The sequence below is a fragment of the Rhipicephalus sanguineus genome, chromosome 8 (genome assembly GCF_013339695.2).
Source record: "Rhipicephalus sanguineus isolate Rsan-2018 chromosome 8, BIME_Rsan_1.4, whole genome shotgun sequence".
Taxonomy (NCBI): Eukaryota; Metazoa; Arthropoda; class Arachnida; order Ixodida; family Ixodidae; genus Rhipicephalus; species Rhipicephalus sanguineus.
The window spans coordinates 159,314,171-159,338,190 of record NC_051183.1 but is presented as its reverse complement, the minus strand read 5'-3'; the positions used below and the strand labels follow the sequence as shown (position 1 = coordinate 159,338,190).

The 24,020-nt window shown below is 45.8% G+C and overlaps 2 protein-coding genes across 3 annotated transcripts in view; both read right to left on the bottom strand.

The window, feature by feature from the left end:
* LOC119402428 (methylthioribose-1-phosphate isomerase) overlaps window positions 1-24,020 on the bottom strand; it is a 203,216-nt gene that overhangs the window by 4,482 nt on the left and 174,714 nt on the right. The gene's annotated exons all lie outside the window — the stretch shown is intronic.
* LOC119402430 (uncharacterized) lies at window positions 7,547-10,785 on the bottom strand. The gene is made up of 3 exons (XM_049418638.1): window positions 10,524-10,785; window positions 9,180-9,305; window positions 7,547-8,023 (listed from the first exon to the last, which is right to left on the bottom strand). The coding sequence occupies exons 1-3, from the start codon at window positions 10,705-10,707 to the stop codon at window positions 7,986-7,988; spliced, it is 348 nt and encodes a 115-aa protein (XP_049274595.1). The 5' UTR covers window positions 10,708-10,785; the 3' UTR covers window positions 7,547-7,985.

The following is a 24,020-nucleotide window of genomic DNA, read 5'->3' as shown; positions in this document are numbered from 1 at the left end:
GAAAGAACGATGCCATAACAACTTGGACAGCATTTAGTGCTAAAAGCTTGGGCAGCTCTTAGTGCTGTCGTTGCCTAAATGTTTATTAACCCATATATGCCCAGTGTCCTACATATAGGATGCTTCTTTGATGCACTCTAACATCGCTATTTCTTTCTGATGACTAGCGCCACCTAGAACACATCAAGCAGGCTTCATTCTCAATGTGTGCAAGCCTAGACATTGCTTGCTTTTCATGCTGCCACGTGCCGACCGCTTTCTCCGAGCAAACGCGCCCTTTGTGTGACAGACGTCAGGGAGAGGAAGAAGTGCAATGTCGGTGTGCACGTGAAATGTTTCAAGGCTTACCAACCCGCACATAGCACCCCTAATGCCCAGTGCCCTATATGTATAGGACGGCTTGAAAAACATTGTTGCGTTTACCTGGCAGTAAATTGAGAACTTGTGCTTTCTTTTGAGGGTAGAGGTACATTTTTTGTGCAAAAAAAAAAATTGTTTTTTTTTTCATTGTTGCTGAGTTTGGGCATACATGGGTTAAGGGAGCACGTAACTCATGTAAACTGACGGCCTGTGCATGTTTTGGGCTAGAGGTAGACGCAGACTCAGTTATGTTGAAAACGAATAGTCTTCCTTATGCCGGAAACTCTGCATTCCAAATACACAAATAACCGTTTAAAGTATTTATATACAAGTCAGCAGCAGCAGCAGGATGCGTATCTTAACACACACATTTCAGAGTTGCGAAGCTACCTATGCGCGATTAAGGTGGATAAATTGCATCATACATATTCTAAACAGCTGGATAGAGGGCTGAGGGGCAGTATGTTGCAAATATCCTGCTGAGATGAAATCAAAGCTCCTTTATCATTATTATTGCTGACATTTCTTGCTCACAATCTGTGGCCGCATTTGTATCGGCCCTCGAGTTTCACCTTGATTCCTTGTCAAAACGATGAATAAGTTGTCATTCTAAAAAAACAGGGCGTGCAAACAAGGACACAAGAAGGAAGTCAGGACACCACAAACGCCGTTGTGTAGTATGCCATAAAACATCGCATACGCGCAGTATCTGTGCGTTTTTCGCTTTTTTTTTTGTATCTGCAGTGTCTTTTTCTGTATCTGCAGCTTTTCTTTTTTTTTTTTTCGCATGCCCAATTACACGCACATGTTATTGAGTGTTTCCAATCTGTCTTGCATTCAGAGCGGCAGATCCACTGCATCGTTTATTGGTCTCTTTTATTAAGAATAATATCTGGGGTTTTACGTGCCAAAACCACGATATGACTATGAGGCACGCCGTAGTGGAGGGCTCCATGAATTTTGCCCATCTGGTGTTCTTTAACCTGCACTGACATCGCACAGTACGTGGGCCTCTAGCATTACGCCTCCATCGAAATGCGACCGCCGCGGCCTGGATCGAACCCGCGGCTCAGCAGCCGAGCACCACAACCACTATATCACTGAGGCGGACGTTTTCTTTCAAGGTGAAAACCTTAAACGCCTCATAAAACGCGAAACTTGACTGCCAGCATCAGGCGTCGTCGGGGGCGAGTGATGCAAAAAATCATCGTCACGTGATGACGTCACCATCCTGACGTCACACATTTTGGTGTGACGCCACGTGATGCCGTCATCACATGACATTGTAGCCCGGTCAAATTAAAGTGGGCAGATCATGGAGGCAGCGCAAGACCAGGTGAGGTGCCTCCGATCCTGCAGGCAATGCAAAACCGCGCTAGGTGCACAGGGGCACGATCAATACATCGACTGAGAAGAAGAGGGAAGATGGTTTTCGGCGGTGAATGCATAAGGGTCCCGGTGAGTTTTTATTGTATTAACTGGTTTTGCACGATGCACTCTCATTGTACAACTTGACTTTGTTTCTTGTATTTTTTTTACCGACATAGCGTGTCTGCTGTACACAATGCTGCGGGCCGTCTTCTTGTTTTCATGCGTGTTCTCTGTATAGACGCTTCGCGAGTGCTGTTTGTATGCGAACTCCTGTATGAGCCTTCACGGCTTACATTATTAATAAATGCTCAAAGACTTTAAATACTGAATTTGTGTCTGCACGCACGTGTGTGTGTAAACGACCGCTGTTCCCACATTAATATCCAGTATAGCAGTAATTTATTTGTGCGCATTAAAGGGTCCCTGAAACAGTTTCTTGACATTTCGTTTTTGCTAAGACCATTACTGGAGCAAATCATTGGCACCATAATTCAGTCGAAGCAGCCTTTTTTAAGGGAGCTATGTATAATATATCCGTGATGCGCAGCGCCTATAGGGGCGCCACTGAAAGCCGCGTAGCGGCGGCCGTTGGAACCGCTCGCGGGTCGCGTAACAGACGCCTCATTTGCGCGCGTGCGATTCGCCGGTTGTGCGCGTCCCAGATAATTACTTTTGCGGCAACAGTGTGCGCAAAGGAGCCGCACTTTATAATAGTGGACATGTGTCCGATGTCACAGCTGTGTGGGACGACAATGTCCCCATACGCGACAAGTGTTTGTCACAGACAATCGACAACAAGCTTCTCCTACGAAGTGGAGCTCATCGTAAGTACACCGCTTCCTTTATAACGTCCCGATCACTAACGCCTGCATGCGTTGACGCGTGAACCAATGTTTTTTCTTGACACAGTAGCTTCGTTTACGTGCCATGTGCTGATATAGTAGATTTTGAGGGAGCGCTGTCGCACCGGCGTATAGATTTCACAGGGTCGGCCACGTGAAGGGTCAGCGTTGGTAAAACTTTGAAACCAGCACGATAAACTTGTGAAAAAAGAAAGCTTGTCATCATCGGTGCAGAAGCGCACAGCGAACATTCTGCACCGATGATCGCATTCCAGTGCCATCAATAGGTAGAATGCAGCCGATTTCGTACAGCACACATGTGATTCCACGGTGCTTTTTTAAAGGAGCCGTCACCTGCCCTACATTCTCTCGCATTGCGCTTCGCGCCATTCGTTTTTCAAGTGAGCCAAGGTATCGCGTCTTATCAGTAATAACAACCTCATGTGAATTGTAGTGTCTACAATGCAGGCGAGGCGACAAAGTGTAAACGTAGTAGCGTTCGCTGAAAACGTAGCGACAAAAAAGAAGAAATAAAAACACGGTAATCGTTCTAACACTGCCGTAAACAAAGCGCGATTGCTTAGCTTCTACGTCGTACAGCCGCAATCCACCGCCGCCGTCGCTTTCGCTCATGAAATAGCACCGGAAACATGTAGATGTGCGTTCCTGGCGATTTTTTGTGTGTGTTTGAGCAGCCGACAACGCAGCAGGTATTTTTCGACATCGCTGAGGCCCGCCAGAATTGTTAAATCACGATGAAAAACACATCCATCCGTGCACTCGCGTATAGACGCTCGCGGGAACACTGCTCGCCGGGCCCCGCGAGCGCTTCCGAGCCATGGCGGCAGATGACGTCGTCGGCGCTTTGCGCATCGCCTATAGCTTCCCTCCTCCTCCACTCCGCCTTTCACCCTCAAGTTTTCCTTTGAGCGCTCGGGGCTAAGCTCCGCCTTCAAGAGGCCCTGCGTCACGATGTGACGTGCGAGAACGCTTGCGTGCCGTCGCGTCGTCTACTTCCGGTAGTAGCCACCGGTGGGTCAGGCGCTGGGCCGCTGGCTCGGGAGAGGTTCTTTGCAGTACGTTCCACATGGGTCTCCCTTGCGCATGCGTGGCCATGCCTGGCAACCATGGGCAGCGCCCGCCTCACGCAAACGCACGGCCTATGGGCAGCGCGCGCTAGCAGACGCCGCACGCCGACGGCTATGAGGACCCAACTAAAAACGTCGCTCTACAACAGCCGAAATCAAGCTTAGAAGAATAGGAAAAAGAGACGAAGGCTCCCGCGCGGGCACATTTGAAAGATGTATTAGGCGTGCAGCTGCCACGATGGGCGATTATACGCGCTGCACGCAGGCATCCGCAGCCGCCCGCGACCCATGCACGTACCTTACTTGATGAAAATATTAAGGGTCTGTGCTTGTGCTAATCCACTCCATCCGATACAAATGTTACTTCAGTACATTTTGAAGGCGAAAACCAGCGCTAACCAGGACGGGACACGCGCACTGCGCCAAGGCTCGTCTCATATCTCTTTGTCATTCGTCCTCGTTTGTGCTGAAGTTCTTAATTACCTGCGTTTGAACGGGTTAGTAATTCATCTAGAACATCGTCTTGATGGCCTTCACCTTCCAGTAATTGTCTCAGACAAATGCATAAGGGACCCCGAGTTTTTATTGTACTTCAGTACAGGCCATTTCATTGGGGCATCTTAGCACCTCCGTACGGAACGCCGTAAATACGACATTTACCGCACGGAAATGTCAGTCGCCTGTCACAGCAGTAGGAAAGGCGACACGTTGCGGTACTCATAGGCGCGCGTGCACGGCGGGGGGGGGGGGGGGGGGGCGCCCCACCTTGACACCTAGGAGGGGGGCGCAAAATCTGCCCCATACATTGACGACCCCCTAGTCACCCAAGGGAGGGGGGAGCAAAATGTGCTTTGTACATCGACTTAGTAGGAGGCGGGCGCTGCGATGAACCCCCCCCCCCGATGGGGAACCCTGCGCACCCCTATGACGGTACTTATACCGCATGGCTGTCCGGTTGGGCTGATACTGGGTTTCAGCTACGGTGCGCTGCTGGGGCGGCTGTGGGCATAGCTCGGCAAAAATTGTGGAGCTCACTGAGACTAAGACTCGCCAAACTTTTCCTTAGCCGAACTCACCCGGACTCACACTTACGAAAATTTTCTTCGACCGGACTCACTCGGACTCAAACCAAAATATCACTCACCTGGACTCGCACAGACTCATACTCGTGGCTCGATCTGAGCCTGAGTGAGTCGACTCACAAGTGAGTACGCCGACCTATGGCTGTGGGTTCACTAAATAGCACATGTACTGCGTGGCATGTAGATGGGCACCAAATGCTAACCATGCAAGACGGCCACGCGTGTAGAAGCAAAATATCTTGGGGAAAAAAGCACCATTAGCAGCCGTGCTGACCACTTTATGAACGTTGGCAGACCCAAGACAAGCTCGCCTGTTTTCTTACGAAATCCACAAACACTTCAGCTGTTTCGCTCGTTGTTTGTTGTAGTAATAGGCATGCAAGAATGAGAAAATGTGAACTGCTGACCACGGTGCATCAAGAATCAGAATACAATTTATTTTTGTTAGCGCTTAATTATTTACTAATAAACACAGTACACAGAAGAAGGTCTGATATTTGAGGGCATGCTGTGCCAAGCAGCAAGACTAATGCTGCCACAAGAGACGCATCAGAGGCAGAGTCTGCATCTTATTCAATTTTACAAATGAATGTCAAGAATTGTTCAATCAGCATAAGAATAATATTTAAAAGCAATGAGTCACATACACGAGGTAAATACACATTGGTGGTACAGAAATGAATATGTGTCATAAAACAATACTGCACAAACATTATAAAAATAAAACTTGAAAGCAATGAGTGATATACACCAAGTAAATACACATAGGTGGCACAGAAATGAATATTAGTCATAAAGGAATAGTGCACAAACATCATTTCAGGAACTTATAACAAGAACTAAAAATAAACACTGGTATTATGTGTGGCAGACTCCACTAAACCACAGTGAAGAAGAGCACCATAACAGAACATTGTTAACAGAGTGAGACAAAAAGAAACGAAGATGTCATGCAAAGTGTCTCGTTGACAACAAAGACCATAGTCTGCCAGCACGCACCAGCAAAAGATATTATACAACCTAATAGGAGCAAAGAATATTGGATCAGTCTATCTAAAAGGGTGCATTAGCATACAAGCTATGGGGCGTGTATACTGAAAATACAGTTTTTATTTTAGGATCCTTGTTCCAAAGCACCAAACATTACCTGCTGGCTTACAAATCAAACGGCGACTTGTAACATTTCCTCATAACTTCAGCCTTCCTGCCTACCCTTCCCCTTGAGACCCAGTGCTCCTTCTGAGGCAGATGGTCTTTGTTTAACTGCAGTTTCTTCACTGCAACTCCAGTTGCTGGTGATGCCTGTGCTCTTTTTTTTTGCTGTCACTCCTGAGCACCCTTTTGTTGGTGAGCCTCGTACAGCGATTCCATTGCTTGCGGTCACATTTTCTTCAGCGTGGATTCTCGCCTCATGTAGCACGCCAAACAAGTGTTGCAACACTGTGTCATTGTGAATGTAGTGTAGAGAAGAGAGTAGACGATCGGTTTCGGCCCTTATTTTTGATTTTAAGTGGCGCCTACTTTGTTCAGATGTTTTCTGCAAACTACACTCAAACTCTTCAGTGATCGGATCAGCTAGCACTTCAGGGTCTTCTGTGTCAGCAGATGTGCAGCTTGTGACAGAATGGGCAGTCATGTTAGGCCCTTCCCTGTATTCCACAGGTAGACATGAAAAGCCCCACCCATCAACAAGCAAAAAAATGGCAGCAAAGTGTTTGCATGGCAATTTTGACTTCTTGAAGTCGAAGCACGTACAACTTGGATCACTGAAGTTAACCTCATGAAAGCCACTACCCTGAGTGACAGAACGAATGCGAAATGTTCCTCCTTCACTGCCGACTTCCACGTCCTCCGACCTGTAATCAGATGCTCTTGTGAGCCGCTCCATAATATGCTTAGCTACAACTGGGGGCCTCCCATGGAGAAAATCTGGCACATCATGATGATAAAGGCGGTATGAAGGAGAAAAACTCAGATTTGCTTGCAAGAACTGCACCTCTTTTGCCGGAAAAAAGCTTTCAACTAAGACACTCAAAAGCCCTTGCAGGCTACGGCGACCACTGTTTCCAGCCAAGTATGCCTTGAGCTCCTTGTTTTTTGATTCTGTTCCGTTGTTTGTGCCAAAAGGAAGGTCCAACCTGTACTTGTTCACCCACATTTCTTTTACTGAAAGCCACTTACTGCTTAGATAGGCTTGTAGCTTCTCGTTTCCCTTCCATTGTTGTGACTCCTTCAAAGTTTCAATTGCTTTGGTCAAGTCATCCTCGTTCGTACTGGCTGCTACTTGCCTCAGCATTTTCTTAACATCGTCAACATCTTGTACTTCATTTTCTTTTTTTGAAAGCCACCTGTGCCAAGCCTGCTCTCGGTGAAAGTCACACAGGACTGGCCGACTGTTCGGGAAGGCAGCAGAAAGTGCACTGATCTCTGCCTGGCTATAGTCCACCATCCAAAACTTAGGACTCAGGGTTGGATTCCAGGCCTCTTCGATGCAGAGAGCTGTTTCAAATTGCATGATGAAAGCACCTGCAACAGCATAGCAACTTGAAGTTTTCACCACAATAAGGAAGAGCGGAAGGGCATAATCCGTTGTTTTGTACGTAGCATCAAGACATACGACAACATCACTATACTTAAGTATCAACTCCTTCATGAACTCAGTCTGAATGCAAAGCAGCAGTGTCTGCTCGCATTCCTGTGCCACAGTTTCTAAAGTGTCACAATCAAGTAACTCGGCCTGCGGTTCCTTTTGCCCGTCAGGATCATTTTCCAGAGACTTGACATGATAGGCGCGGAAGAAACATCTTGTTCCAGGTGCTTTCTCTTTCATTTGTTCTACATACACTGCCACATTCTCTTGATCAAGTGAACTAAATCTGTTCTTACGAAGTGCCTTCTGGATATGATTTTTTATGTCTGTCTTTGTAGGGTAAAAATCTCTGCAAGTAGACGGGGGGCACTGCTTGTTTGAGAACAGTACATCTCGGACAAAAAACCTTAGGCAGCTCTCAACAGTTTTTACAGATGTCACACCTTGTTGTACCAGCTCACAAATTTTTTTGGACACTTCTGAATTTATCGGCTGTGCGTAGCCTGCAAAGCGAGAATCAATGTCATGATTAGAGTGGCTTTCCCTGTCGGACATACAGACATAGAAGCGATGCTGGTGCAGAACAGGTTTACCACTAGCTGCTTCTTGCAATGCCAACCTCAGTCGAGAGATTGTTTCCTTTGAAGCTGCTTCATGCTGCCATTTGGTACATGGTTGTGGGATGTTGATCTAAAAATAAAAGAGCAGATGGTAAACAGCGTAAAAGAAATTAGGTTGTTTCCAAAATTGGCTGCAAAAATGGGAACCTCTTTCAGTGATAGAAAATAGAGGTACATTTGACATATGAAAGCAGAGAAGACATGACAATTGAAGCATGTAGGCAGTAGAAAGCTGTGTTTTTATAATGGTGACATTACACAATACCCTCAATACAATAATACTAAAATGATTTTAAACACAACCTTTTTTCAGCTTTAGCCGCATTTGCCAGAAATATATGCACTGCCATGCGTCCTTTACCCATGAATACTGCACTTCAGTGCTGTAAGCTCTAAAGAGCAGTAAATTTTTCAATGGTGCTCGACTGACACTTTCACAGGTAACATGAAGTGCTAAAACTTTGCAGCATTGATTACAGTATCAATACATAAAGAGATCCAAGTAAAACACACCAAACAACAGCAACAAAAAAAATTGCACATTTACGCACCAATCAAGTGAATTACAAAATGATGACTGTCCAGGAAACCAACAAGCCTGTTATCAAGAAGTATTGCAAGATGTGTGTGACACTCTTGTTGGTTCTTGGGACTAGTAACATGCGTGAGCAATTGTACTGCGAAATTTAACTCATGCACAGACCTAGTATGCCAAAACAAGTGTAGTTAAAGATATAACCCACTTCAACGAGCATTCTTGGGATTATAAATTTATTGTCATGGCATAAAGAATGATTTATAAAATAAGTACTTACATTCACAAACGAAATCACGTTTCATGCAGTGATTTCAAAAAGAGTTAACAGTTCAAGCTGTAAAACTTGTAGGTTGAATAATTGTCAACAGAGCGTTTTTAAAAATACATATGTATCATCGAAACAGGCATGCATAAAATTTAAAGGTGCTCATACTCGTAGAATTTATTCAGTCATTTTGGCCACAATCAACGAAAGACACATTTCTGCACTGAACAAGGAGCAAAAACTGTCATTCAGTATTACCTGTGCAATGCACATGCATTATCAAAAACATGTATATCATGGTGCATGTTTCAAATTACAGATTGCTTTCACTAATTTAATGCAAACTACTACTCCTTTGTGGATTTTATGGCTCCAGTATTGATTAAAGCCAACAAGTAATATATGCATTTGTTTTTTGTTTACCCTGAATTCCGGATACAAGTCCACTTGTTTCACATGCATCGCTGCAGTACACCCCTTCTTCTTTGTCCCTTGTAGCTTCACCTTTTTTCGCTGGAAGGTAGCTGCTGACCAGTCGGCATGCTTCTCCTATTGCATGAAATGAGATATGGAACATCAGTATGCAACAAATAATGGCAATCATACATGGGTTAGAGCAAGTAGTTTGTGTTTTGGCATTATAAATTCACTTAGGAGCAGCACTCCACGTCTCCCCTTGGGTACAGGTGCCACAGTATTTGGCTCACAGTTAAATTAGCATTATGGCTTAACCCTCCCTCGTCCCCTCCCCATAAAATAAATTCCCTGGGTAAGTGCATGCCACTAGAAATACTAACAGGGCTGTACGTTTAATCATTTTAACCTGAATAATACCCTCCTTTAAGTAATTACTGTTTTAACTAGCTTTATTGATGAACAGGCATATTACCGAAAAAGAAAAAAAAATTGCATTGACATTTCAGCTTTGCCAAAGATGGATTATTTTCAAAGCTGCTCACTTTGTTATTCGATGCCCCATGTGCTACTCATTTGTGCATTTCGTGTCGCTCTGCAATTGCAGCAGTTGTACAAGTTTCGCTGTTACATTTTTATGTGCATTCAGCAATGACAGACAGCACTGGAAGTCCAGCTGTTAGAATACGGCTCACTTGGTTCTAATATCAGAGAATGTCACATTTTAGGCAAGCGTTTTTCACTAATATCTGGTAATACCTCAATCGCCATTAAGACATTAATCAGTTGATAAACAGGTGAAACTTTTACGCCCTATATAATAACTAAAGAAAAATAAAATCTGCCCGAATAAGTAATAAACGTTAACGATGTCGACCAGCGTGGGCTTGCTCTTTTGTTTTCCTACAGTGATGTGGTCGCGAAGGTGTGCCATTGTGAATGCGCGTAAGCAGGATCTTGTGCGACGCACGCTTCAATGCGAAACAGATATGAGTGTGACAAATTAAACTATCCGTATCGGCTCGATCGATGTATCCGTGCGATCGTTACCTGTCGATTTCTTGAATCCTGCATTTTGTGCAGGTCTCTCCCAAAGAGGCAGCCTCTGTCCGTGGTCTGGACAACCTTAAAAGGCATGTCTTCATTTATGACCACATGTCCGCGTTGAGTGCTGAACATCAGCCTGCCTGCACAGATAAAATAAAGCTTTACATCATCCGTCCCAACGTGCGAGGAGCCCACTGCGCGCTCGTCGCGTCTCTCAGGACTCTCAATAAAGTTTCACCATCTATCCATCCATCACGCACCATCCTGAGGCGGCACGTATGCGCTACATATTTGCGATGAACATACCTTTTGGCTTCCCGGAGTGCTCAGTCTGGAAGCACACATTGACAGCGGCGAGGTCCCTTAAAAGCTCTTCGTATGCCTCTCTGCAGTCAGCATAGCCGGTCCACGTGTTTCCACACTTCTTCAAGTCCCGCAGGTGCCTCCTTAATACATCTTCTTCAGGTGCTGTCGCCACTGCAGGCTCCATAGTGCCCCGCGCCGCAGGAAAAGTGGCATGGAATCTGCTCTCAACAAGCGCTGAGCGTTGTCACAGCAGCCGACATGCCTGTGCTCGGCCAACGCTAACCGACTAAACTCGTCCGGCTTGGCTCGGCTACGCTCGCAAGGCGCGTGTCTCCGTTGCTAGGCGACGGCCACGCATGCGCAAAGGAGACCCATGTGGAACGTACTGCAAAGAACCTCTCCCCGCTGGCTCGGCTGATCGTCCGTCTCCTGCGAGCGCCATCCGAGCAGCGTGTGTTTAGTTTCACGGCAGTTCAGACAGGTGCTCAGAATGGCCCCGGCCTCGAAGAGTGGTTGCGCCGAATGAGCCGAGAAATGGGTTTCGACCCATACAGTGGCACGCCATTTCGCGATCCGGCGCTTCGTGCTGAGTGTGGCAGCAGTAATCCGCCTGATCCGCCACCACCAGACTCGCCGGGCCGTATTATATCAACGTCGTCGCACACGAGTTGCATTATTGTGGGGTTATACGACACCGCATACCACACACTTGAACCGGGGATTTCCAGCTGGCCCTACGACGTGCACACTTGTGCAGAGGTTTCAAATGCATTATTTTCAATTCACATGCACCCTGTCATTTTTTAATCAGTGCTGGAAATTGCAGAGCGGTGAGGGGCATTCTGTGTACATCAGGGGCGTAGCCAAGGGGGGGGGTTGGGGGGGTTCAAACCCCCCCGAAATTTTTCAGTTTTGCTTGCGTGTATATACACGCACACATACAAACACACGCACGAACATACATAAAGTATGGTTGAACCCCCCCCCCCCCCCGAAAAAAATTTCTGGCTACGCCTCTGGTGTACATATAATTATTGCGAAACTGACCACATTACATTGATGAGACGGAGTCGTTATAGTTATAATTAACGAGATTACGTCGAATTTTGTGAGTGCCCACGTGCGAACCGCGCACTATGCACACGATCTGGATCGATTGTGAACTTAGCTTTCCACCTGGAAAGAACAAAGACGGCAGTGCGTCGGCTTTGAGGGGATACCTCTTCAGACCGTGGCCGAATCGCTGCATAAGCACAGAACTAAGCTCGTATAGTCTTCCGGCTTAAAGTGACCAAGGCCGAGGAGGCGGCCCTTTCAAAAGCTGAAACCGCTCTAAGCGGGGGCGCGCACATCGAGGCACTCTACACAAGGACAAGAAGGGACGCAGACGAGAACTAACTTTCAACTAAACTTTATTGTGAAACGAAAGTAGAGTGTACTAGAACTGGGGAGTGCCCGGAACGAGCTTCGAAAAGTGAAGCCCAAACAGGGTCAATCCGCTTGTAGCGCTGCGATCAGTAGTCTGCAATGTGCCGTCGTATAAGAGGTGCGCGCGGCTCCGCCGAAATGGTGCAGGGGTAGAATGCCCGCTTCCCACTCAAAAGGCCCGGGTTCGAATCGTAGCTGCAGATGGTGGGTTTTTATTCTTATTGTCACCTTTTGTAGCTGTATTCCTTTTCCTTTGTTTCTTAAAACTAGCTTAAGTCGCTACGTATTAGTTCAAAAAGTAACGCAAAATGTGAAGTAATATAGAATAAATTTGAGAGCGATGGATGGATGGATGGATGCCATGAGCGTCCCCTTTATAACGGGGTGGTCACATGTCTGCCACCAGGCTCGAAGGAGAAAAAAAAAAAACTTCCTTGTTTCAAGTTGGCTTAATACCTTATCTACACTGATTAAATCTGTTATTATACCAAAAAAAAAAAATATAAATTCACGGTCCATCTCTCTGCCTCTTAAGGCAGAATGACCTTATTTTTCCCCGTTATTTATTTTTGTACTTTATCTCTACTTTTCTGCCACCAATACTCTAACCGTCTCTTACTTATTTCTATCGCGGAGGTGTTCAGCTTTCCATTGTTGTCCCTAAAACCCAAGGCTTCATGTAGACTCGTGCCCACACGTATACCTGGGTGAATATCGCCACATTCAGTCAGTACATGTTCCATCATTTCCTTAGTTCCCCCGCAGCATGTACATTGTTCTTCTTCGTTACTGAATCTCGCTTTATAACTACGCGTTCTAAGGCAGCCCGACCTTGCTTCAAACAGTAAAGCGCTTCCCCTTGAATTATCATAAAACCTTTCCCTCCTTATTTCGTTTTTTCCCTTTCGGTAGTTACTCAGAGCCGGCTTCTTTTCCATCGCTGCCATCCAATAAGTCCTCTCCGCCTCTCTGACCTTGCGCTTAATGCTCCTTGTTGCCATATCGCCCGCACTGCTAGCCGTATATTTACTGGTGAGCCTCCTAGTTCTTTTTCTCCACTGCGTGTCAACGCTTTTTCTATACAAATACCTGAAAACCTTCTCTGCCCATCTACTCTTCTTCATTTTCCTCAGCCTCTCTTCGAATCTCATTTTGCTCTGAGCTTCCCTCACTTCAAAGCCTGTCCATCCCATATCACCCTTTACAGCCTCATTTGTCGTCTTCCCGTGAGCGCCCAACGCGAGGCGGCCCACCGTCCTTTGATTTAAATCCATTCCTGATTGTACCTCTGACTTCATGCACACCACTGAGTTCCCAAATGTAAGCCCCGGGACCATCACACCCTTCCACAGCCCTCGAAGCACCTCGTACCTGTTGTATCCCCATAAAGGTCTATGCTTCATAATTGCAGCATTCCTCTTTCCCTTTACTACCGAGGCTTTCTCTTGTACCTCCATATATCTATCCCCCTCATTTACCCATACTCCGAGGTACTCCCGGACTAGAAGATGTGAAAGGGGAAAGCTGGGATGAATCTGAGAAAAAAGTAGTCGATGTTTGTTCAAAATGCTTTAAAGAACCAATCCTCCCCAAAAAAATTGAGCGAGCACACAGACTTGGATCATTTACTACAAACAAAAATAGACCCATCCTTGTTAAAATGGCTCATTTTAAAGACAAAGACAGAATTCTTCAAGCTAGCAGGAAATGCAAAATTCCTGGGATTAATGTTAGAGAGGATTTCTCTGCCAACACGCATCTGGCCCGTAAACACCTGACGGAATTCAAAAAGTTGCAGCCTTTTGAATCAAAGCTGCGGCATAATAGGCTGACTGCAGGTAAAGATACGTATGTATTCGACCGTACTAGAAACGAAGTTATTCGAAAAGAATCCTAGCAATTAAAAGAACAGACAACGCCCTATCTTTTGTATTTACTAACATTAGGAGTGTATTACCCAAGCGTGAAAAATTGTGCAGCGTGCTAGAATCATCCAATTCCCATCTCTTGGTACTAACTGAAACATGGCTTCACCCATTCATCGACGATTCTGAGGTTCTGCCTTCTCTCCCTCACTTCGACATATTTAGGCGAGATCGTGAAAATAAACGAGAGGGAGGCGTTCTCATCGCCGCTCACCGTGACCTAAACTGCATTCCTATTTCAGTTCCCTCATCCCTTGAAATAACTTTTGTCATCTGCAAGGCCGTATATCCGCCTATCGTAATATGTGCCTGCTATCGTCCGCCCGACTCAGATGTGTCGTTCGTCGAAAGTTTCCATGACGCTCTTCATCATGTAACGTCTGTTTACAGTCACGCTAGCATTTTGGTATTTGGTGATTTTAACTTCCCTGCAATTACTTGGTCCAATCTATCGTTGACGACAATAAAACATAACAATGAGAGTGATTTTGTAAACACGTGCCTAACATTTAGCTTATCTCAAGTTGTTACTTCCATCACTCGACAGAGCACTCATTCATCGAACATTCTTGATCTGATACTTACGTCACACCCTGAAAACATACCTCCTCTAACTTACCTTGATGGAATAAGTGACCATGTAGTCATACACGGATCATTCCAGTGCAAACTTAATCGTCCCCCAAAAGCTAAAAAAAATGCTAACTCTTTATGAAAAAGGAGATTATCAAAGTATGAACAGAGAGCTGAATGAATTCTGGCATTCTTTATCAGTTGACTTCTCGTCACGTTCCGTTGAAACGAATTGGTCCCTTTTTAAAACAGAAATGCACAGGCTAATCAAAAAGTACATTCCCACAATTTCCGTTAAAGAGCGTGCAACGTCACCCTGGTTTAACCGTAAGCTAAAGAGGCTGAAGAATAAAAAAAACAGGCATTTCAAGCAAGCAAAAACTTCTGATGACTCGCGCGCGTGGGCAAAATATCGCACTACAGCTAAGATATACGATGCTACCCTAGCCAAGACCAAACGCTCGTTTTTCAATTTCACACTGCCTCAATTTTTGCTCACTAACCCAAAACAATTTTGGAAAATTATCAATCCGAAAGAGCGTAAATCATCTGTGTATCTTGAAGACGACACTGGTAATGCCATTCCCGATATCGCGGTCGCGGACACTCTAAATTCTATTCTAAAAAGACAGGGCGTGCAAACACGGACACAAGAAAGAAGTCGGGACACCACAGTCGGCGTTTGTGTTAGTCGGCGTTTGTGGTGTCCTGACTTCTTTCTTGTGTCCGTGTTTGCACGCCCTGTCTTTTTAGAATGAATACTTACCAACTAGCTCAGCTCTCTGTTATTCTAAGCTAAATTCTATGTTTTGCTCTGTTTTTACCAAAAAAGTTCACAATCACCTTCCTCAATTTCCACTCTTGAATCACCCCATTATGCCCGAGATCACATTTTCACCAGAAGGTATTGTCAAAATAATTGAATCACTGAAGATAACTTCATCTGCTGGACCTGATGGTATCAACTCTAAAGTGTTAAAAAATACCAAGTGCATAACCAGTGTTATTCTGTCTCATATTTTTCAACAGTCATTGTCATGCAGCACCCTGCCTCATGAATGGAAGTTGGGTAAGATTGTTCCAGTCCCCAAGAAAGGCTTCTCGAGCTACCGCCCGATCTCTCTAACCAGTGCCTGCTCGAAAATCATGGAACATGTCATCTATACTCATACCGTCGGTTTTCTCAATTCCGTGAACTTTTTTAATCCAAGTCAACATGGGTTTCAAAAATTTTTTTCCTGCGAAACCCAACTTGCACTATTTCTCCACGATATTCATGTTAGCCTCGATCAAAACATACCCGTAGACGCCCTTTTCATCGATTTCGAAAAAGCTTTCGACAAAGTACCACATAAACGCTTGCTATTAAAACTTTCGCGACTTAACCTACATCCCCTTGTTTACGATTGAATTAAGGACTTCCTTACTAACCGGCAGCAATTTGTGCATGCAAATAATTCATCATCGACTTCATCTCCTGTCTTATCCGGAGTGCCACAAGGCGCTGTATTGGGTCCACTCCTTTTCCTCATTTACATCAACGACCTGCCTAGTAATATTTCTTCAAAAATACGCCTGTTCGCCGACGACTGCGTCATTTATCGCCCGATCATTAGCGTCACCGATAACCTAGCGCTCCAAAACGACTTACTAAAATTAGACAAATGGTGCAGTGATTGGTTAATGATGGTGAATACTAACAAAACGTCCTTGGTTTCATTTAACAGACGGCACGACTACCCGGCGTTCAAATATTCCCTTAACGGCAGCCTCATCTCCTCAGAACCTAATGCTAAGTACCTAGGTATTACTCTCTGTGACGACCTCACTTGGACCACTCATATAACCAATATTACTAATGCCGCTAACCGTGCTTTAGGCTATCTTAAGCGAAATCTAACACATGCATCTCCTCTGGTGAAACTACTAGCTTACAAAACACTAATCCGACCCAAATTAGAGTATGCTTGTTCCGTCTGGGATCCCCCTGAACGCTTTCTAACCGATCTAATAGAATCAATACAAAACCGTGCAGTTAGATTACTCTTACACTACTAGTGTAACTAACCTAAAGAAAAAAGCAGGCCTGCCTAGTCTTCAGATGCGCCGCAAAATTGCAAGGCTTTCACTCTATCATAAGTTTTTTTCATGTTTTGCGTAACTGTTCTCCCATCAATCCAGCTCATCGCATCTCTCAACGCATCAGCCATGATAAAGCCGTATACCCTCCCCGTGCCCGCACCGCCACGCATCTGCAATCATTTTTTGTCAAGACTGCCATCGACTGGAACAATCTTCCCGCAGACATCGTCCTTCACGTCAATCATGCCAATTTCAAGAACTCCGTTGAGTCACACTTTGTAGACTCCCTCGTCTCGTGGCGTTCGTGGCGTAGTTGGTTGGCGCGGTCTCCATGGAGTGTTAGGGCTGCAGGTCGTCAGTTCGATTCCTCCCGGTTTTTTCGTTTTTTTTTTCAGGTCATGCGTCAACGTCAACGTTACTGCTCTGACGGAGTCGTAACTTTTTCGTTCATGTCTGCGGCGGTTAGACAGCCCTAGCGTTCGGATGATGCGTTGTTCCTATGCGACCTCGGTTCTAATCGCGCTGAATAAGAAAATTTTTCCGTTTTTTTTCTTTTTTCAGTATTGTTTCAAGTAGTGTTACTTCTTTTTAAAAGATAATCGCGTTGGACAACATACTACAGTGGAGCGAAGGGAGGAGCCGCTTGGCAGCGAGCAAGCACTGCAGCAAAACTATAAGCAAAACATTACTGCAAATAAATAAGTTGTAACCACCACCATTAAAAGCGCGCAAGTGGCCCATCACAATAGCGCTGCAACTATAGTGACAGGCCCTGTCACCGTAGTGACCTTTTAGTAGGGGCACGAGGGCCTGCAACAACAGCCCGCAATGCTGTAAGCGCGGAAGTACGGTAGTGCCCGTAGCCCGTGGTGCCGCCACAAAAGTGATGAGACCTGTCATAGTCGCGGTGCTCTTACTGAAGTGATTGGAACAGTTTTTTAGATGCGAAGTATCTTATGGCGGAGTTCAATCCGGTGGTGGTGGTTTGCGGCGTGACCACCCTTACTGCGCATGCGCATACCCTCTCCACAGACCTCTCCACTCCCCCTCACCATTCCTCCTGTCCTCTTCCCCTCTCCACCCCTCACCTCTACCCCTCTCCAATTTCCACCTCTCCACCTCCCCTCTCCCCTCCCCCATTCCACTCTTCCTCTGAAACGCGGGCTAGACATGCCGAAAGTCTCTCCTGCGCAACGTCGTGATGAGGACCAGTGCATGCGCGTCCCCTACCCCTCTCTCTCCTCTCCTACGCTGCCCCCCTCTCGCACGCCTGTCGACCGTGTTCCCCGCTTGCCCTGTGAGAATTAACGACCACGCTAGAAAGAAGACAAGACACGCGTAGCGTTCCACGACGCGAGGTCGGTAGCATGCCGAACGAACGCCAACGGAACGCGATCGTGCAAGTGCTCCGGCTTCGCATCGCCTCATGGTCCCCTTTAGCGGGAAATGGTGTAATTTATTGTTTTTGTTTACTCCTGGGCGCGAGGTGACTGCGTCCAAGCTCGCAATGGTTCCCTCCCCACAGGGTAGGATATCGCCACGCTGCAAGATGCACGTTCATTCTTGCGTATTCGTTTCATCGACTCGGCCACAACTTGCTGTTTTCCCAAGCCCACGGCCGCACCGGCACGCACTTGCAACTTAAAAGCCACCAGATGACCTGTCACACCCGCGCGTCTTCAGCGCGTTCGCATTTGAATTGCCGAGAGCCGAGAACGATACGAAACACACCTCGATATATCCCGTGGGAAAAGCCTCGTCTCGGATCAGAAGACAGCTACAGAGAGCGCACCATAGTACGAGTATGTACAGCACCGTGGAGAGTTCGCATGTCTAACGACGTTTGTATTGCAAAAGCAGACATTGGTGGGACGAAAGGGATGTGTTTGTTTAAAGGAGCTTATTTGAGCTCTCGAAGTCTGTTTGTATGATTGCAGGCGAAGAAGTCCCGAATCAGAGTCATGTGTATTTTAGTTTGGGACTTACTGATACATACTGTCCAACTACATAGTCCGCAGGGTTGGAACACATTTAATTGTGCTGACCTGCACTACGTTTGGCATCAGTCCATATGTCCTGCCTATGCACAGACACGTAAAGTGCGTGGAACCAATGGACTTACGTATGTATATGACAGATAACGAATGATTAGTTAGAACAACGGAATGAATGCCAAGGGACGGAAAATGCAGCCAAAGGTGGCTGTTGGGTGCTATAATAAAATTAAGAAATTTGCAGGAATAGAATCTGCTCGCACAGGGCAGTGTCATTCAGAAATCACTGGGAAAGGTCTTCATCCCACTTTGGACGTAAAAGAAGGCTGATGGTCATGATTTATGAATAAACGCTGCTTATGCTGCAGCAAATAGCGCTTGTTTTCCTGTGGTGTGGGCGGCAGTGCGTATTTCCCCTGGATAGGTGTATTCACGGTATAGCATCCCTCTACTGCAGTGAAACCACCTTTACAGGGGGTTGCATGCGGTTCACAGGGTGTATCGCTGCACAGATATGCGTTTGTTTTGATTGCATCATTTTAACCCTTTGCAAGTGGCAGAGGGATTGTAAATTTTCATGTCTGTTTAAGTTTATACATCGTGCGGGGAGGGGGGGTCTTTTATTCTCTTGCCAGCGTAGTCCCCCTTCGCACGAAACCTCTAGAGAACGTTTCATAAGGTTTTGAACATTTTAAAGACGTTTTATAGAGGTTTTGTGTTTCATGGGTTGTAGAATGTCTTTCAAAAGCACACGTCATAAGCTTGGCAAATGAAGGCTTCAGGTAATGTAGAGTTCAATGCAGTCCTAATCATTTAGAGAAATTTATTAATACAGATCATAGATTGCACAAGGACACTGCTGCCTGTCTTTTCTATAAAGCGTCGTCTTTAATTTTGCTGTTTCAATAGGTACAGTCGTGTCTATCACGGCACTGTACTGTCGCGGCACGGCTGAGGTGTCCATCGAGAAGCGAAGCGCGGATGAGAAGGCGCTGCGAACGGTCACACTATCGCATTCCTCCAGCTGCTCCTTCACGATGATCGCCGTTTCCAGCCCATAAAAGCAGTAACTATGTGCTAAAGTGCAACACTGCGTGTACTCTTTTGGAATTCAAAGCTTTCTTCACTATCAACCTCTACGGCTTCCGTTTGGGGTGGCAGTGACCTTAATGACATTTGTAATTTCAACACACATAAAACCTAATGAAACCAATGGACAATGAAGCCAAAGAAAGTATTTGTACTCTTTAACTGTAGTGTAGCAATTATTATATAAATGTGAAGAAATTAAAGTGGACAAAAAAAAGATAACTTCCCACAGGTAGGGACCAACCTACAACCTACAAATAACGCATCACGTGCTCTACCAATCGAGCTACAGCTGAGGCCATCCTCTCGTCCACTTTATTCTGGGCATTTTAAACCTGGGAGTGTTAGCGAGTGCCACTCGTAGCCATGACACTCATCCCTGAAGAATGCAAAGTGCGTTCTTCGTAAGAACAATACAACAACGGAACCGGCTCCCAGAAGGAAAGGCAGGGAGGTTAACCAGTTTAGGTAAACCGGTTTGCTACCCTACACATGGGCACAGGGAGATTTAAAGATGGAGAAGAGAGAAAGACGGTACATGACACAATCAGCCACAGTCCGTCACTCTTGCGTGGTACACGACATTATGGTCACAGCCGCTTGTCCAAGTCCGTTGCTCTTAAAAACCTCACAAGTGCCTTCGTTGCCTTCAGCTGCGGTGTCTTCTGTCGAAGACATGCAAGTATAGTTTAAACAGACATCTGTCTGTTGTCAAGGTGCGCTAGAACGAACGCCAGTGACTGTCTCTGAACATTATATACCGGTGAGTCGCACAGGATGTGGTGTAGTGTCTCCTCGCAACGACAGGCATCGCAGAGAGCGTTGTCAGACATTCCAATGCGAAAGGAATAGGACGAAATCGTCAACACAAGCAATGATGAACACTTTTTCTGTTCCCTATAACAACGTCAACGCCAATGAATGGAATTATTCTCCCGAAACGAGCCTACTGTTAGAAAGCGTGTTGGCGGTAATAACTGCATATTTGCGACCTGTGTAATTCCATGTAATTTGTGTGCTTTTGTTCTTTTTGTACAACAAAATCTACCTTCTCGTAGAGCAACCAATTGTTACTTGTGTTTCCATATATGGACGTGATGTTGTGAACATAATGTCACGCCCACTTCTTGTTACATTTTGATGTATTCGGGTTTGACCAGCAAGGACGGTTATCAACGCTCGACGCTGTGCGCACCGCAGTGTTCGAGAAGCTTCGCGATTGCAGTAGATCGTTTTGTTAAGATTGCGTGCAGGACGCAAATAGTTTAGATTATTCCAGAGTTTGCGCGACCACCAGTGATAAGACAGGAAGCTTCGATGCGTGATGTATAAAAGACGGCGTGTCCCAGCCATGAGCAGTTTTATCGTCGACCGACACCCAGTTCGCCGATATCAGTGTACAGCGTGTATTGCTTCGTTAGTGCTTGTCGGCGGGCTAGTTGATTTGGAAGCATGGTGATGAAACAGCGCTAAGAGACGAGGATGCACGTATTCCCGGCCACAAGTTTTCCCGGTCACAACTTCGGCCAAATAAAGTTTTTTATCTGGAACACGCCAGCTGTTGTCTTCATCGACGTCACGACCACGTAACATCTAGTGGAGGTGCTGGGTATCGAATCGCGCATCGAACTTTCCAGACTCATCACTGGTGGTCGCGCAAGCTCCGGAATAATCTATACTCGGGGACAACTTTCTGTGGCAATGAAGGGAAAGCTACGGGGCGGAGCGTCTGCACATGTACTGCTACGCGAAGTAGTCCGGTTTGGCGCGCGTCTCGTAACGCCGTGGAAAGTAATGGCTAGCGTTGTATTTCGACGCAAACGCTGCTGAGCGTCTAACGTACGGGTAAGAGGCGCGACTTTTTCAAGCACGCAAAAACGCAGTGACAACGTATAAAGTAAAAGAAATACAAATATCTCTCTTGTGTGCGCTGCGTTCCGTCTCAAAAAGCGACATGTAGAAAATGAAGGAGTATTTTATATATCTCACGCAGAAAATACGGACGCAATTGTGGGACTACATTCATTAGCGGTAGGATACGTGCATTGTGGCTCTGTAGCTTTCCCTTTATTGCCACAGAAAGTTGTCCCCGAGTATAGACTATTCGCGTCCTGCGCGCAATCTTAACAAAACTACTACAATCGCGAAGCTTCTCGAACACTGTGGCGTGGACAGCGTCGAGCGTTGATAACCGTCCTTGCTTGTCAAACCCGAATACATCAAAATAAAACAAGAAGTGGGCGTGGCAATATAGAGTACCTGTGTTGTAACGTTGCCTCAGCAGTTGGCGCAATTACTAGATTACGAAACATGCTTCCTGAAAAGATTAAAATTTTACTTTACAATTCATTGGTACTTTCCCTGCTTCAGTATTGCCATCTTGTATGGGGTACCACAGATATCACCAACATGACTAATATACATCTATTACAAAAAAAAAAAAAAAGAATTATTGCGAACTTAACTTAGAATGAGCACACGAAAGAGTGGTTTGTAAAGTACAATATTCTCCCAGTGCATCAGCTATATAACCACAGATTGTTACTGTGTCATCAGTTAGGCACAATGACACATGCATAGCTGACCTTGCAAACCGACATGCTAATAAAAGCATACAACGTACAAGAAACAAAGAATTATGGCATATACCCACCCCACGTGCTAGTTATTACAAAGAATCTTTGTCTTAAAGCCTTCAGCATTTATTAAATAGGTTACATCACGAATCATTTCACCCGTTTTGTCACTCAAACAATGAAATCAGATTTTTAAAATCAGAAATGGCCAAATGAAGTGTACAGACATAACATTCATTATCGGTGCGTTAACGCGTAAACTATATACTGTTGAATTATTACTACGAGCTTCTGTTTAAAAGTTTGTTTCATTTTTTTATTCGTTTTTGTGTTATCTTGATAGTGTGTCATTTTATTTGAGTTTGAGAAGTTTGTGTAATTATTTTATGTATCCTTTTTCGTACTTTACTGTATTCTGAAAACAAATATTGCAGACCGTTTGCTACGTGCATTGCATCCATCATGTATTATCTACAGGCTCTGCCATGCCAGGAACAAAGGGGGCAGGGACATCTGTCAAGCCGTAACCGCGGCTTTCAGTCCCACCTCCTCCTCTCTTGAAGGAAAGGAAATAATGTTTTGATTGATCGACTGATTGATCCCCCCTCCCCCTACGCAATGGCTTGTGGCGATGTAGGTCAAGTGTAAATGAAAAATAAGCACACGCGTCAGCCCACTCCAGACACGTCGTCAACACACAGTAAGCTAGCCCCCAAGCATAGCTTGCAACAAGTGACTGGCAATCAGTTGAGAAGTCTCGCATGCAAACGACTTTTCCGGCCTCTTTTGCCGATTGACGACTGTATTGGCTGTTCAAACGATGTTTTATAATAGACACGCGAGCGCGCCCACCCGCTATTTATGGCTCGTGCCGCATCGGTGCCCATGTGGCTCAGGGTCTATGCCGCCACATTATGTTGGTGCCATGCTCTATAAATGCGGGGCCTCAATGCGCACGGGCGGCACCATTTCGTGCCGGATGCACACTACCACGGTTCCACGTGGGCATTCGGGTCTAGATCGGCACAATGAAGAAACTCGCGCAGAGCAGCGTGATTCTTCAACAGCGAGGCTGTTTAAGCGAGCTAGGTCGGGTGTTCGCAGAAAAAGCTCGCCGAGCGATTGTGTCACCACGCGTCGAAGGAAGGAGAATAAATAAATGCAACAAAGTCAAATTTCCCGGCAGGATTCCAACCCGGGAACCCACGGTCCGAATGCGAACGTCGTAACAACTGGCTATCCAGGCACCCTAGCAGAACAAGAGCAAGCATAGCGTGTGGGTGAGGAGGAGACCAGCAGCTTTGCTGTTTCCACAGCCTTCGCACCAGTGGTGCATAGCTACCCCAATTTATCTCGCAGACTGTCAAACTTTTGCACGTTGCGTGAAGACAGAGTGCAGTGCCTACAGTGGCAGCTCGCAGTGGCTGCATCGTGATACAGTCGAAACCCGCGATAACGAAATCCCGAGAGAACGAAATTCTCACCGCAACTAAATATTTTCGGAGCACCGGCGAATGCCCATAGGAGTCAATGCATTTCGTAACTCGCGACTACGAAAGATATTTATACCGCAGTCCCTCATTAACGAAATTTTTGAAACACGAGCGCGCAAATAATCTACTCTCGCAACATTAACTACATTCGAAAACTGCTGAAATGCATTCATGCTACACTTAAATTGTGCAAAACTATTGCTACAGCCCACTTGAGAAGCAGCCGCCATCATTGTTTACAAAAAAACAAAAAGCTGGCGGCAATGATGATGATGATGGCTTGCCGAACCACCTGCTCGTTATCGCGGACTACGTAGCCAAATCCACATTCTTTATG